This window comes from Colossoma macropomum, unplaced genomic scaffold (assembly GCF_904425465.1).
Source record: "Colossoma macropomum unplaced genomic scaffold, Colossoma_macropomum, whole genome shotgun sequence".
In the NCBI taxonomy this organism is placed as follows: domain Eukaryota; kingdom Metazoa; phylum Chordata; class Actinopteri; order Characiformes; family Serrasalmidae; genus Colossoma; species Colossoma macropomum.
In genome coordinates, this window is record NW_023494785.1 from 39,860,336 (window position 1) to 39,874,787 (window position 14,452).

The 14,452-nt window shown below is 41.4% G+C and overlaps 1 protein-coding gene across 4 annotated transcripts in view; it reads left to right on the forward strand.

The window, feature by feature from the left end:
• setdb1b (SET domain bifurcated histone lysine methyltransferase 1b) overlaps nucleotides 1-12,401 on the forward strand; it is a 35,257-nt gene extending 22,856 nt beyond the window's left edge. Inside the window, exons 15-22 of one of the 4 annotated variants that reach the window (XM_036594446.1) lie at nucleotides 1,310-1,479; nucleotides 2,797-3,036; nucleotides 6,204-6,365; nucleotides 6,594-6,781; nucleotides 6,868-6,976; nucleotides 9,894-10,138; nucleotides 10,497-10,585; nucleotides 11,779-12,401. In XM_036594446.1, coding sequence (XP_036450339.1) covers nucleotides 1,310-1,479; nucleotides 2,797-3,036; nucleotides 6,204-6,365; nucleotides 6,594-6,781; nucleotides 6,868-6,976; nucleotides 9,894-10,138; nucleotides 10,497-10,585; nucleotides 11,779-11,896 — 1,321 coding nt within the window. In that variant the 3' untranslated portion in view covers nucleotides 11,897-12,401. The remainder of the gene's footprint in view (nucleotides 1-1,309; nucleotides 1,480-2,796; nucleotides 3,037-6,203; nucleotides 6,366-6,593; nucleotides 6,782-6,867; nucleotides 6,977-9,893; nucleotides 10,139-10,496; nucleotides 10,586-11,778) is intronic. The other 3 variants (XM_036594459.1, XM_036594454.1, XM_036594468.1) reach the window with 3 other exon arrangements.
• Nucleotides 12,402-14,452: the final 2,051 nt, after the last annotated feature.

The following is a 14,452-nucleotide window of genomic DNA, read 5'->3' on the forward strand; positions in this document are numbered from 1 at the left end:
TACAACAACAAAAAATGAGAACTGTCTGTTGAATATTTTTGTTACCATAACAAAACAACAGATTTAAGTCTCAAGTTTGGAAATATCGATTAAATGTTCAATAAAAACACTTTATTTATGAAATTAAGCAGGTTGGGGAACAGAAAACACGCAACACCTCCCACTATAGGGCTGCACAGTATGGACATATGGTTCTTTTCTGTTGAGAGATTTTTAAAATGACTTTTTCTGCTGTTTTCTGTTGAGTTTGAGTTTGGTGGGACTCAATTTGGCACAGGTTTTGTCCCATCTGCCAAATTAACAATCAGAGTTAGCCATATGTATTCGTCAGCTGCTCACGTTCCTGTGACTGCTCTCTTGCTGCTTTGAGTCTCAACCAAAACTCCCAGCAAGTAGGTTATTTAAGCTTTTTTAAGCTTGTTTGTTGAGAAGGTTTATTAAACCGGGGTTTGTAGCTGCTTCCTGCTTGCGTTAGCATCAGGATCCCGCTATAAACGATTAACTTCATTCACGAGAACTCGGCAGCCAGCAGTCCGGCTTAAGTGTAGGAATAAAAGTATACGCTAGATACCCCACCAACATCAAGGCTAACAGTGTTTACCCGCAATTATACTTTACATGCAAAGATTTTTGCAAATCCAATTGACTACATTCCAATTACTAGAGAACCGCTTAGTGTAGACTGTTACCATGACAACGAGCATCACGTAAGTCCAGTCAGAGCGAGACGAGCAGCGGTGAGCAGCGCTTGTGTTTTTAATCACTTTAAAATGATGTCAGACTCAGGAAAACGTCCTTCACATGTCCTTATTAAAGAAGGCCGAGAGGAAGACGTCGTGTTCTGAGACACATAAGCTGGACGTCCGTCCCACCGCCGTCTTTTAAAGATCAGAGCATAAACTTCGTCTCCTCTGCAGACCAGTTTCTGCTCCGCCATGTTGAACGGTATAAACTTTCACTATGATGTGACGAACATGATCAGAACGTACTTAAACTTTCCGATAGGGAATGTAATCAGATACAGGTGTTTACACGGTTATTATTCTCCTATTTAACAGATTATTTACAGGATTACCCACCTCTTTCAATTGGATAGAAATTCTGTTCTGAATGGCCTCAATTGCATTAGACCCTCAAAAAACAAATAAAAATCTGTTTACTTCCTTATGATGATGCATATTTGTTGTGATGGCAGCTCTTATTGCTTAACACCTGAGGACACCTAGGACCCATCAATTTACCTTTTTTCAATTTACCTCTCTCTCTCTCTCTCTCTCTCTCTCTCTCTCTCTCTCTCTCTCTCTCTCAGGATATATGAGTGTAATAAGCGGTGCCGCTGTAATCCTCAGATGTGCATTAACCGCTTGGTGCAGCATGGGCTGCAGGTGCGTCTGCAGCTGTTCAAAACCCAGAACAAAGGCTGGGGCATCCGCTGCCTCGATGATGTGGCCAAAGGCTCCTTCGTCTGTATTTATGCAGGTACTGAGATGCTGAGCTGCTCTTCATCTCTGCTTTCTTTTTTCATCAAGGCCAAACCTTTTATAAGCCATACTTGCATCATGAAAAGCCCTTTCACTTTTATTTTAAACGAGTTTGCTGTATGATGTAAACATTTTAACGGTTTTCATACAGCCCGTGTGTGGAAACCAAACTGCCCAAACAGCCTGTTTTGAGTTGGTTGTGATGTCATATGACCACTACTGAGTCTACACTAGTTTAGCCCCACCCATTCACATTGAAGTTACGTGGCGTGTTGTTACTGCAGACAGCCTGTAGAGTTATTTGACTGGAATCTGTGTGGTAAATCATTAAACGTTGCACTGTTCCTGACTGTCAGGAGGTAAACTGATCATTTCAGTCTAGCAATGCGTTCACACATCCAGCTGAAGGGAGCAGCTGAAGTCCCAGATGTTCTGCCTGCCTTTTGATGTGTAGATTAACTAGATCTGTTAAAATAACATTTGACATTCGAATAATTGTCTAATTTAGATGGAAAAAATGCACAACCAAATGCAGAAAACATTCGTTTGAATTTTTAAAGCCTCTGCTGTGGCGCCTTGCATATTCCAGGCCAGTTATCACAAAGCATGACTTCCAAACGGAGGGACGAACATGCCGTTGCTGACCATAAACAAAAAAAAACAACTGTTCAACTTGGCTTTAATTAGAATTGTATGGGGTTTTACATACTGTAAGGATATTTGCAAACATCTGGCAGGTGTTTAGTGTTAAAATCATGCTGAAGGAGGCAATACGTTTACTTTATAAACTGAATAACACTAGTGGGCAAAAATACGTTCTCATGTGAGGTGACCAAATGACCTACATCGAGTGGCAGACCTTTCTGGCAATGCTCTGAATGTGAAGTAAGATAATAATCGCTTCATATTTAAGCTGCTGCTTCAGAACAGGCCTGTGTTCCTCTTTAGATGGCCATCTGAGGAGTGCTTTTGTGGTCACTTGATTTCTACTCTGGTGGATGTAGGAGACATAACATTGACGTGGAAATCAGTAAAAAAAAATTACTGAAGTAATTTATCATAATTCTTTTTCATTCTTTTCTTGGCAACATAATGTATGATTTTTAAATAATTAATGAACTTAAAATTCCAATATATTCAAATGTTTGATGAGCAAAATAAGGGAAAATTTGAATGTCAGTTTGATCCCATCTGACATCCCTAACATCAACAGGCTTGATGTCTAGTTGGTCCTGGTATTTGGGATTATACCTTCTCTTTTTTATAATCTCTCTCTCTCTCTCTCTCTCTCTCTCTCTCTCTCTCTCTCTCTCAGGGAAAATCCTCACGGATGATTTTGCGGATAAGGAGGGCTTGGAGATGGGAGATGAATACTTTGCCAATCTGGACCACATCGAGAGTGTGGAAAATTTCAAGGAGGGCTATGAGAGCGAAGCGCACTGTTCGGACAGCGAAGGCAGCGGGGTGGACATGAGCCGGGTCAAGATGCGAAATCCAGCCCAGGGCAAAAATGCATTTAAGTCCGATGACCGCAATAGCAGCACCACTGGCAAAGGTGAGATACTGGTATACATGAAATCTGTTCTGTATCGATGTGTAGGACACAGTTTTGAAAACCCATCCAAGGGGTTCCCGAGTGGCGCCCCCGTCTAAGCGTTGGCCCGCTCATCAGGAGATCGCGAGTTCGATCCCTGGTGATGCTACAGCCGTCTGTAGCCGGGAGTCCGAGAGAGCACAATTAGCCTTGCTCTCTCTGGGTGGGTAGGATGCCCCCCCTTCTGCCCCCCATCACTCAACGCGATGCTAGTCAGCGCAGGCGTCTGTTAGCTGACGTATCAGATCTGGCAGTTGGCGCTTTCCTCCGAGCGCGTTCAGTTGTCCAATGACGTTGCGTGAGCGGCAGTTCGAAAAGATGCGGTGGCGCTTCACAGGTCTCGGAGGAAGCCTGTGTTAGCCTTCACCCTCCTAGCATTGATGGTGTTATGTGATTGGGGGAGTCCTAACTAGCGGGTGGAATTGGAGGCGACTACACTGGGGAGAAAATTGGGTAAAAATCCACATCCAGAAACGTACAGATGTATCCATTTTGGTCCTTATATGAGGGTGAAAAAGGAGGGAGACTTGCAAAGTGACCAACAACAGGCTGTTGTTTTTGTGTGGAGTGTCGGGGAGGCAACTTTTAAAATGGGGCCACAACAAAACACGCACAAGGAACAAGGTGGTTTATTGTCTGATAGGTCTGGGCGAAAGGGCAGTGTCATTGGATATTGTTGATGATGGACAAGTAACCAAGTAACCTGATGGCAATGTGTAAAAGATGAGAGAGAATTAGGGAGGGATTACGTTCCTTTAAGAAGTGTGCAGGTACGCGGACCAATAGTCCATTTTATTCTGTTACTGAGTGTGAGGGTGTGTGTTTGTGTAGAAACTGCATGTTAGTTCTCTCTGCTACACACTGTAATTCTCTCTTTACCCTCCCCATGGCTCTTCCTCTTTGACTTATATGACCTTAGCTTGAGAAAATAAATGTGGTGCTTTGGAACTGCAGCATGCTTCAGTGTGGCATTTAGCTCTAGACCTGAATCTGTTAGAAGTAGAGAAGGTTCCTCTGATCCACGTCTAAGGCCGGTGAACAGGTTCAGAAAAAGGTAACAGATATTAATAATAATAATAATAATAATGACAATAATCAAAAAAAAAAAAAATAAATAAATATATATATAATTTTGTTCACTTTTAGTGTTAAAACCTTAGGTTTTCATGGGGCCTTTAAAAGCCTCTAGACAATGCTAGAGCATCTAGCTGATGTAAAGACATCTGTTGAATCTGCCGTCACTGCAGAAAACACCTCATTTTTAATAGAAAAAGTGCACAGTCATGACTTTGGAATTGGCTTGCAGTCTGAAGTTTCTCCAGCAGGGGGTGCTGTTAGCACGCATGTCGCCACAGATCCAGACAAACTGCATGAACACATGATTGCAGTAATGTTTATCATAACAGGTGAAGAAGTTTTTAAAAGATGTTCGGTTACTCAGTTTTATGTTATTTAATGTGCGAGTTGTATTAAAGATTTTCATGAAGGCAGTCAACTGTTTTAACCATGAACTAAGAACATTAAGAACTAAGAAACATGCAAGAATACTTCATTTACTAGCTTTTAACTTCTTTAAAAAAACAGTTAACTTTTAATGATGTGATGCTAAATTTTTTTCAATCTAGTGACTATATTTCCTCCAACAGACTGAGCGGTTAGCTGCTGTTTCCCATCAGATTTGACCTGCTGAGTGGAAGTATGTTAACATGGATGTGTGGATAGCCATTCAAAATACAGCTGAGGCTGGGAGTAAGTGGCTCTAGTTTTGCGGGACCAGGCGTGATCTTGTAATGAGAACGACTGGAGACAACCATGAGAAATTCTGAGTTGAATGTGGGAGGGAATGTAGACGTATTAGGGTGGGAGCAAAGTGAGCACCTCATGAACACAAAGTAGGGGGCGAAGGTGCGCCCGTCAACATTGACAGACAACCTGTCATTAGCATGTGGAAAACATAAGTTAGCGTGACTAAAAAAAATCCCAAATTAAGCATGTTTGTTTGTGTTGCATTCAGAGAAAATAAACATCAGCTCTTTGAATTGAAAAACAGTTGTGTTAGATAACAATAGCATTTAGCTTGCTAGCTTGTTTGGCTTGTTATTGAGTGCACTCTGGACGTTAAAAGGGCCGGACTGGAGGAATTCAGGGGTGGGTTTCAGAGGGGCGTGCCCTTGTTTGTGGCAGATTTTGCTGCAATCTAGCACCAAAAGTTGAACAAATTGTCCCCGGATGTGTATTTTGTTACGAGATCTAATGTCACCCCACAAGACTAAAGAGGCTCTTGCTGATAAAGCACTAATGATAGTTTATCAATTTTATGTTGTTGATGCATGATTGATTAAGGTCGAAGGGAAAACTTTGTTAATTTTAATATACATGGAAAGATTTATTTTCCAAGTAATTTGAACCTATTAAATCATTTGCCATGAGGTGTTCATACAATATGAAGGACACCTGGCATTTTCAAATGGTGTTGAAAAAATAATAACATACAAGGTATAAAACATAAGCTTTTTGTGCGTATTTCATGATTAATTTCGTCTATTATGCTAGAATAAGCCTCAAAATAGGCACGGGCCATATGACGATATTTCCCGTTATCATCATAAACAGCACGATACGTTCTTCTAAGCATGTTGTGGATATCAACAGTGCTGACCGACTACATGTTTCATTACAAAGAGCATAACTAGACCTGGTTAGTTGCAATTAATGTAGTATACTGGGCAAAATGTTAAATGACTAATTGTGTATTTCATCTGAAAACCTGTCATGATGAATATGATAATTCGTACAAATGTCTTAAAGCATCATGATATGTTTTGTTTTTTATTTCCCACAATTTGGTTAAAATACTACTCAGACTTAAAAATAAGCATTAAGGAAAAAAGGGAAAGAGAGCAAAGCATAGTAAATTGTGTAGTGTTTGTGGTGCATATTTTCATATGTGACATTCAAATTTAAATACTTCAAAGAAGTGTAATATCTGTTATGCAAATGCAGCAAGAGTTGCTGGCTCGCGTGCGGTGCTGCCGGTAAAGCTATGCAGCTTGATGGCTCCCAAGGCAAGACGCAGTTCATCTAGTGCATCTCAAACAAGCCTGTTTTCTCTCCTCGCTCGCTGGCAGGCCAAGACTCCACTGATGAGGGCGACAGTGATGATGACAAGGAGTCAAACCCCGACGAGAGCGACTCCTCAGACGACACGTTCGTAAAAGACACGCACTACACCTCCAGCTCAGTGTGGAGGAGCTACACCACCCGCCGACAGTCCAAGGGACTGAAAGAGGGTAAGGAAGCACAAGTGCAACAGCAAAGGAGGATAAAAGGAGCAGGGATTATTCCTGTAATCAGTTCATTTATTGATTCTTAATCAGTTGTTCAACTAATCAAACCATTCTGTCATCATCCATTTGCTCTCACTTCCTCTTATGTGCGTCATGATTATATATCTACAGCTCTGAGCAGCTTTTCTCTATAGAAAAAGTGAAAGTCTTTTTCTCTTTGTCCCTCTCCAGATAGTCAGGACAGTAAGGATGGGCTGAGTGTGTCAGGCGGAGGGACAGAGGACAGGAAGCCGCCGCCAGTTCCGGAGGAGAGCGGGAAGAGTAAAGTGGCCTCATGGCTGACCAGCCAGTCTGAATCTGCTGGGGCTGAAAACGTCAAAATAGAGGGAGGGACGAAGACGGAGAAGAAGGTAAAAAAGGTGATACAAGCCAATCTGAAGAATTGCTTTCTTCACTCTCTCACACTCTCTCACACACTCTCTCTCTCTCGCTCACTCTCCTGCAGGAAGTGATGACCCTCTCAGACAGTGATGACGTGCAGACGATCAGCTCTGGCTCGGATGACAACAAAGAGCGTGAAAAGAAGACTCAAGGTACGACAGAGACCAAAAGAGGTAGAAGTTGTGTTTTAACTTTTGTTCACTTCTGATTGTCTGTTACCACTTAACAGTTTGGACACGTCTGATTAAATGTATGTTTTCTAAGATACACCGACCAGGCATTACATCACAGACCCTCACAGAGCAGGTACTACTTGGGCGGTGGATCATTCTCAGCACGGCAGTAACACTGACGTGGTGGTGGTGTGTTAGTGTGTGTTGGGCTGGTACGAGTGGATCAGACACAGCAGTGCTGCTGGAGTTTTTAAACACTGTGTCCACTCACTGTCCACTCTATTAGACACTCCAACCTTGTCAGTCCACCTTGTAGATGTAAAGCCAGAGACGATAGCTCATCTGCTGCTGCACAGTTTGTGTTGGTCATCCTCTAGTCCTTCATCAATGGTCACAGGATGCTGCCCACAGGATGCAGTTGGCTGGATATTTTTGGTTGGTGGACTATTCTCAGTCCAGCAGTGACACTGAGGTATTTAAAAACTCCAGCAGCACTGCTGTGTCTGATCAACTCAGACCAGCGCAACACACACTAACACACCACCACCACAACAGTGTTACTGCAGTGCTGAGAATGATCCACACCCCAAAAAGTACCTGCTCTGTGAGGGTCCATGGGGGTCCCGACCACTGAAGAACAGGGTAAAAGGGGGCTAACAAAGTATGCAGAGAAACAGATGGACTACAGTCTGTAACTGTAGAACTGCAAAGTGCACCTATATAGTAAGTGGAGCTGATAAAATGGTCAATGAGTGTAGAAACAAGGAGGTGGTCATAATGTTATGCCTGATCGGTGTAAAAATTATTAGTAAAGTCTGTATATGTAATTATTTCCTAAACAGACTTATAAAGGTGGGGAAAATAGTAATTTTGCAAAATTACTCTATCATTCAAAGGTTTAGATGTAAAGAAAATCACTCAGAGTGGTTTGGTGTGAAATGCACCTTTCTAGATAAATTACAGAGTCAAAGTTGTTCACCATTGTAGTACTAGGAATCAGACATTGCTATGTCTGCACTACAAATATCACCATTTTATTTGCTTTCCAAAACGACAGGTAAACTTACATGTGTCATAAATTTTTATATGTTCGGCTGATGATGGTAAATTAGTGCTAAACCTGAAAAATATGTTTTATTTGGGTCCTTTATTTTCCTTCCAACACCCTGCATGTATCTCTCCGCCCTGCACGTTTTGTGTTTGTGTAGGTGGTGTTGTGTTGCACAGTGTCAGAAAAACTCATAGCTGATGTGATATTCATTAGAGGAGCTGCGATAGATCACAGTTGCACCTTGCTGGTTAGTTGTTCAGAGTGGTTGTGTTTCTGCTGTTACAGGTACCAGAAATCCTGAAGTTGTGGCTAATTGTTTTGAAGTTACACACAAATGTGCAAGTTGGAACAACCACTTTATAACAAAACTTTATAACAAAACTGTCACAAAACAATGTCTCAGATATCAAGCAATGCACTAGTAACCATCTTGTGTAAAAACCTAAGGTAATGTAGCTTTTAGAGCCTTTCAGTGCTTCAGACGTCTGGTTCCTAGTGCTATAATGGTGAACAATTCTGACTAAGTTTCTCAGCCAGTGCAGGCCTTTAATATTGAGGCAAAGGAGTTACTTTGAAGAACCTAAAACAGAAGTTTAATTTATTTAACACTTTTTAACTGCATGATTCCATATGCGCTATTGCACAATGTAGATACGATAGAATATTGTTCTAAAGTATCAAATATAGTAAAAATAAGGAAAAGCCTTCTGCGATTAGCTTTGTCCTGACTTCACTGGTGCTGTAGCATAATATAGCTACTAAACGAAGCTTAATCCATTCATCTCCAGGCAGCCATGGTTGGTTCCATATTTCATAGTAGTTAGTAGTTGGGTTTCCAAGTTCAATTCAAGCATTTCGAAAAGCTGGTCAAAGAAAATGCGAATTAATCTGTGTTTGCATCAACTACTGTTTTGTGCAGCTTCCTGAGAATGACTCGACACGCGACGAGACGAGTCTCGCTCACTATGCATGACGTATACAGTAGAAGGATTTCAGGCTTTATTAGCTCTCGTTAGGGCAGTTTTTACAGCCTCTGTCAGCTGTACATGGCTGTAGCCCTAACAGTTCAGAGATGCCAGGCAGAGCAGTGGCCTATTTAATGAGCGCTGAAGTCGCTGTATTACTTAGCCCTCACCAGCAGAACCCCTGAGAACGACATTGGGGAAAACTGCTCTGAGGGGACTTAGTGCCAAATACGTGACTTTCAATCCTGCTGCAGTAACACTTGTTCAAAAAATCTGTTTCCATCACCATTTTTCACATTTCTTTTAGCGATTAAGCAGCTTTTCCACCTGGAAAATGTTTTTTTGGCATTTTTAGGCCTTTATTTCTGTCCAGGATTTTTATGCACATTTTCAAAATCCGGAAAAAAAAGGTTGATGGAAAAACCATAACTGAGTTATAATCCATACAATGAATAAGCAAATAAGATCTGCAATTAAAAATTACCGTTAGCAGCTAAGAAGCATTTGACATACATTAATACCAGAGAAGAATCATTAAAATTGAGAACATCTGTGTGGTTCCTCATGAAAGTATTGGTCGTAGATTACTTTAGGGTATCAAACTGTAAAAAGCAACTTTAGCTCGCTTTTAGATTTTTTTTTGGCCAAAAATCCTTAAGAGCAGACAAACTGCATTTTAATCTTAATCTAGATTCCTTTGATTCCCAAAACATACCAATTCTACTGTTTGATTGAACACACTGCATAACTAAATCATCACACTCTTGCCTCAAACTGCGTGGCGTTAATCAATCGGACACTGTATGATACGGTCATCTATAGAAATGGACACAACTGTGTCGCATAGCTCAAAACAGTAATAGCGGCTGTCTTAAAGTGTGTCTCTCTCTCTCTCTCACAGCGGTGGTGAAGAGGCAGGTGGCGGTGAAATCAACACGAGGCATCGCCTTAAAGTCCTCTCATGGTATGATGATGAAAACAGGAGGGGGAGGTACCGGAGGAGGCGGGGCTGGCGGCCATGGGGGCAATCAGGGCCAAGGGGGCGGAGAAGGTGGCCCCAAAAACACCCGACAGTTCTTTGACGGGGAGGAGTCTTGTTACATCATCGATGCCAAACTGGAGGGTAACCTGGGACGCTACCTCAATGTGAGTACTGGCCCTGTGGCTCAGGAAAGAGAAAAAGGACATGATTTTTACTTTTACAGTGTCTTAAGCCCTGCTTGAGCTGGATTAGTGTTACCAGGGCAGTTTCTGTAACGTAATCTGTAAGATATTTGACTGGCTGATTCATGTAAGCGTTACGCCACAATTATTACCATCAGGCTTTAAAAACTACAGACTGTAGATTCATACTGGATTAAACGTCACAGATCTCTTGAGTTGGATCTCATTGTGGGAAATGTTATAATAGATGAGTTTTCAGTTTATTACTGACTGTTGTGGATATGTGCAATTATCCTTCCTCATTTCTCATTAGATCTATCTTCCTCTTTCTCCATTACAGCATAGCTGCAGTCCTAACCTGTTTGTCCAGAATGTTTTTGTGGACACACACGACCTGCGATTCCCCTGGGTCGCATTCTTCGCCAGCAAGTATGTCAAATCTTTTATCTCTTTTATTTAGGGATGTAAAACGTTTTAGTGCATTGATCTGAAGGTGGCATTTCAGCTGCATCAGTTTCAGAACGTTAGAATTGGTTATTTTCAAACATGGCTTCCCACTGCCCCCAAAAAACCTTGGTGTGTTATTTTTGTCATCTGTATTACAATACTGTGAATATAGGAATCCGTTTGAATCTAGTACTGTTAAAACCATGATTTGTGAGCTGAAGCCAAGCAATTATCGCAGCTGCTGTTATTCACAATAAAACAACCTCAAGTGTTCCAAACAAAAAAAAGGTAATGAATAAAAGGTCCTCTCCTTTGGGCAAATAGCAAAAAAAGCAAAAGCACTATTCACTATTGAAAAAAATAATAAATAAAATGAATGAAATACTAATAACTACTTACATCAGAACTGCAAGCATTTTGTACACTCTGACGCTGAACAAGGACACGGTCACTGATGCGAAGCACTGCATCAAAAGCTGTTTGACTGCTAATGGCGCCCTCTTGTGGACGATTTGTAGCTTGCGAAACGTGAGTTCATTTCAGTCTAAAATCAGTCAGGATTCCCTGAACAGTTCATACTTGCAGTCAGGCTACCAACATAAATAAATAGTGTAGTTTTCAATATAGACCTAAATAAATAAATATCTATTTAAATTCCTTACGTTCCTTTTGATGATGCAGTTTTGTTGTAACAGTAGCTTGTACTGCTTCATACATTTTACCAGGCAGTCTATTCAATATATCCCCAACATTGCGAGTGTGAATAGTCACCATGTTTTAAGCGTTTTTACAATAGTTCACGACAGAACAGCGTTTAAACTATGCAGCAGGCGTTTTGTAGCTGGCTGTTTAGCCAAATGGTTAAGTCACTCAACTTGCAGGGAAGCATTTTCAGGGCTTCTCATGTTATGTTCCTGCTAGTCTGACATTTGTGGTAATTTGATAGTCTCATTGCAGCCCTTAATGATGTGTTTATCCAACACATACAAGGTAAATCGAAAGGAAATAAATAACCCTAAAGTCTGCATCAAACCATCACCTTCTTCCAGCCCATGGTTTAACCGTTCACTACCTATTTCTTCCACACCTTTACATGAATAAGAGGATTCTGTTACCGGTACAGATCTATGTTTGTATGCTAATGTCTTCAACTTTGCGTGTTCTTGTGTCTCCAGGCGAATCCGTGCAGGAACGGAACTGACCTGGGACTATAACTACGAGGTGGGCAGTGTGGAGGGCAAAGAGCTGCTGTGCTGCTGTGGGTCCACCGAGTGCCGAGGAAGACTGCTGTAACTTACACACACACTTCTCAACCTGTCGTGAAGGCCCTTTAGGAAGCCTCTACAGTACAGACAGTGCTGTGGACGTGTCTGTCTTTTGGGCTGTGTTGTTCTGAAGCCTGCAGAAACCTGCAAGAGAATGAAATAAGACAGGAAATGGAATGAAACAGTTCTGGTGCTCACTGTAGCCGTAAAATTCCGTTTTTTTTCCGTCTCCTACGTTAAGCTCTGCCTTACACTCAAGAAAAGGGCCATATTAGGTTGTGTTAGCATATGTAACATCACTATTTCGTACGTTTCTTCCCATTAACTAATTAATGAACGAACTTCCCATCCTCTCTGAATCTCTTTTACTTTGAGTCAGTTTTGCAAGACTTTCTTCTTGTTTTCTTTTCCTCGTTTTTTTATAATCAGCCATGTTTTATTTTGTCTGTGTATCATGTTTTTTGTCAGTATGTTTGTAAGGACAGACCAAATTGTACTCTGGAACAGAATAAACGTTGTCCCTGACAGAAGCAGTCCACTGTTGTATTATGAATGAAATGGGTTTTGTAATAGCTGGACAGACTGAAAATTAGAACTGAAAATGTTCTGTCAAAAGTGTCAAATGATACCTGAATTAGTAACTAAAGCCAGTGTAACAACAAAAAGCTCATCTTTTATCCTGAGGGAGGTTTAGGGGAATGAATCCGGGTCTGCAGTGGCCTTATTTCTCCTGACACAAAAAAAAAGTTGATCCTATGACATTCCCTTTGGGGTGCCATATACACCCACTGATCACTTCAAGTTTCTAGACTCATTGTGCATTTTATCTGCTCTACGTACTGCATAGGAGCACTTTGTAGTTCTTCAATTACAGACTGTAGTCCATCTGTTTCTCTGCATACTTTGTTAAGCCTGTTCTTCAGTGGTCAGGACCCCCACAGGACCACAACAGAGCAGGTACTATTTGGGTGGTTGATCATTCTCAGCACTGCAGTGACACTGATGTGGTGGTGGTGGTGGTGTGTTAGCGTGTGTTGTGCTGGTCTGAGTGGATCAGACAGCAGTGTTGCCGGAGTTTTTAAACACCTCAGTGTCGCTGCTGGACTGAGAATAGTCCACCAACCAAAAATATCCAGCCAACAGCGTCCTGTGACCACTGATGAAGGACTAGAGGATGACCAGCACAAACTGTGCAGCAGCAGATGGGCTATCGTCTCTGACTTTACGTCTACAAAGTGGACCGACAAGGTAGGAGTGTCTAATATAGTGGACACAGTGTTTAAAAACTCCAGCAGCACTGCTGTGTCTGATCCACTCACACCAGCACAACACACACTAACACACCACCAGTGTTACTGCTGGACTGAGAACCAAAAATATCCAGCCAGCAGAGCTGAGACAAGGTTGAGTAGACTAGAGGATTTTGTAGGTCAGCGGTATCAAATCACAAATGTACAAAGAGACTTTTAATCTATCGGCCTTCAGATGGTGTTCAAACAGCTGGTCATGTGATCTTTGTTGGAATAAAGGTCTGTAGACACATCGGCCCTTTGTGGTTGAAACTGGACACACCTGCTGTAGGTTTTTACAGTCAATGGTAAAACATGGCAGTAGCTCAACAGGTAAACCTTCCAATTTAAAGCCAACGTTCTGCATTCACACTTTAAGTGCACTCAGCTGTGATATCAGTCAAAAGTTTGGATACATTGGCCTTCTGCCAAATGGAGCTCTTTACACTCATCCTACCAACACCTGATTAGCACTCACACACACACAAGGACAATGCATTCCACTCATTAACCTTCAATAAAGTACACATAATATGTAATAAGGATGATATAACAGTTATGCAAATGAAAGCAGCTTATTTAAATGTATACGTTGTTGCCATTCTCATCATTTTTACTTCTTTGCATAAATCTAAATGTAAGTGTTAGTTTCATGATTAACAGAGTAGCAGAATTTTTACTGCATATATTTGCCTTAAAAACAAATTTCAAGTATTTAAACAGACATTTAGATCAAAACATTACGAATATGAAAAACACACGTTCAGATGTATCTCACGTCTTTAGGTAGTTTATATTAACCTGAGCTGTAATACTGCTTATGTTACCTGAAATGCGAGTGTCTTAATGGTTTTCTGCTGATACAAAATGCAAAATTCAGATCATTTTTTCTTTAAATCTGTTTTGAAGGCCTATAATCTGCATATATTATGTATTCTCTCTGTGTGATAGAGACATGGAGAGTGCGAGGGGCGAGATAGTGAAGTACCCAGTCTGTAAGGTGTGCGTTATTAAAACGAGTGGCTTATTGCTTTTATAAAATGGCGGCTCAGCCAATCAGATTTTAGGACCGGAACTATCCATTTTATAAGAAGTGTTAAGTCATTCATATGCTGTGAATGAGGTGGGGGTTGTGGGGTTTCTTTTCACCCTTGATGTCCTTAGCAGTCAGTCTGACAGTAGCTGGAAGAAAGCTGTTGTGGAAGCGTGCCTTGTGAGTAGTGACCCTGTCTGGCCTGTGGGGTCTCAGGTTGTACCCTTAGTTCTTCTACCTGAAGAGAGAGTGAGCTGGGTGC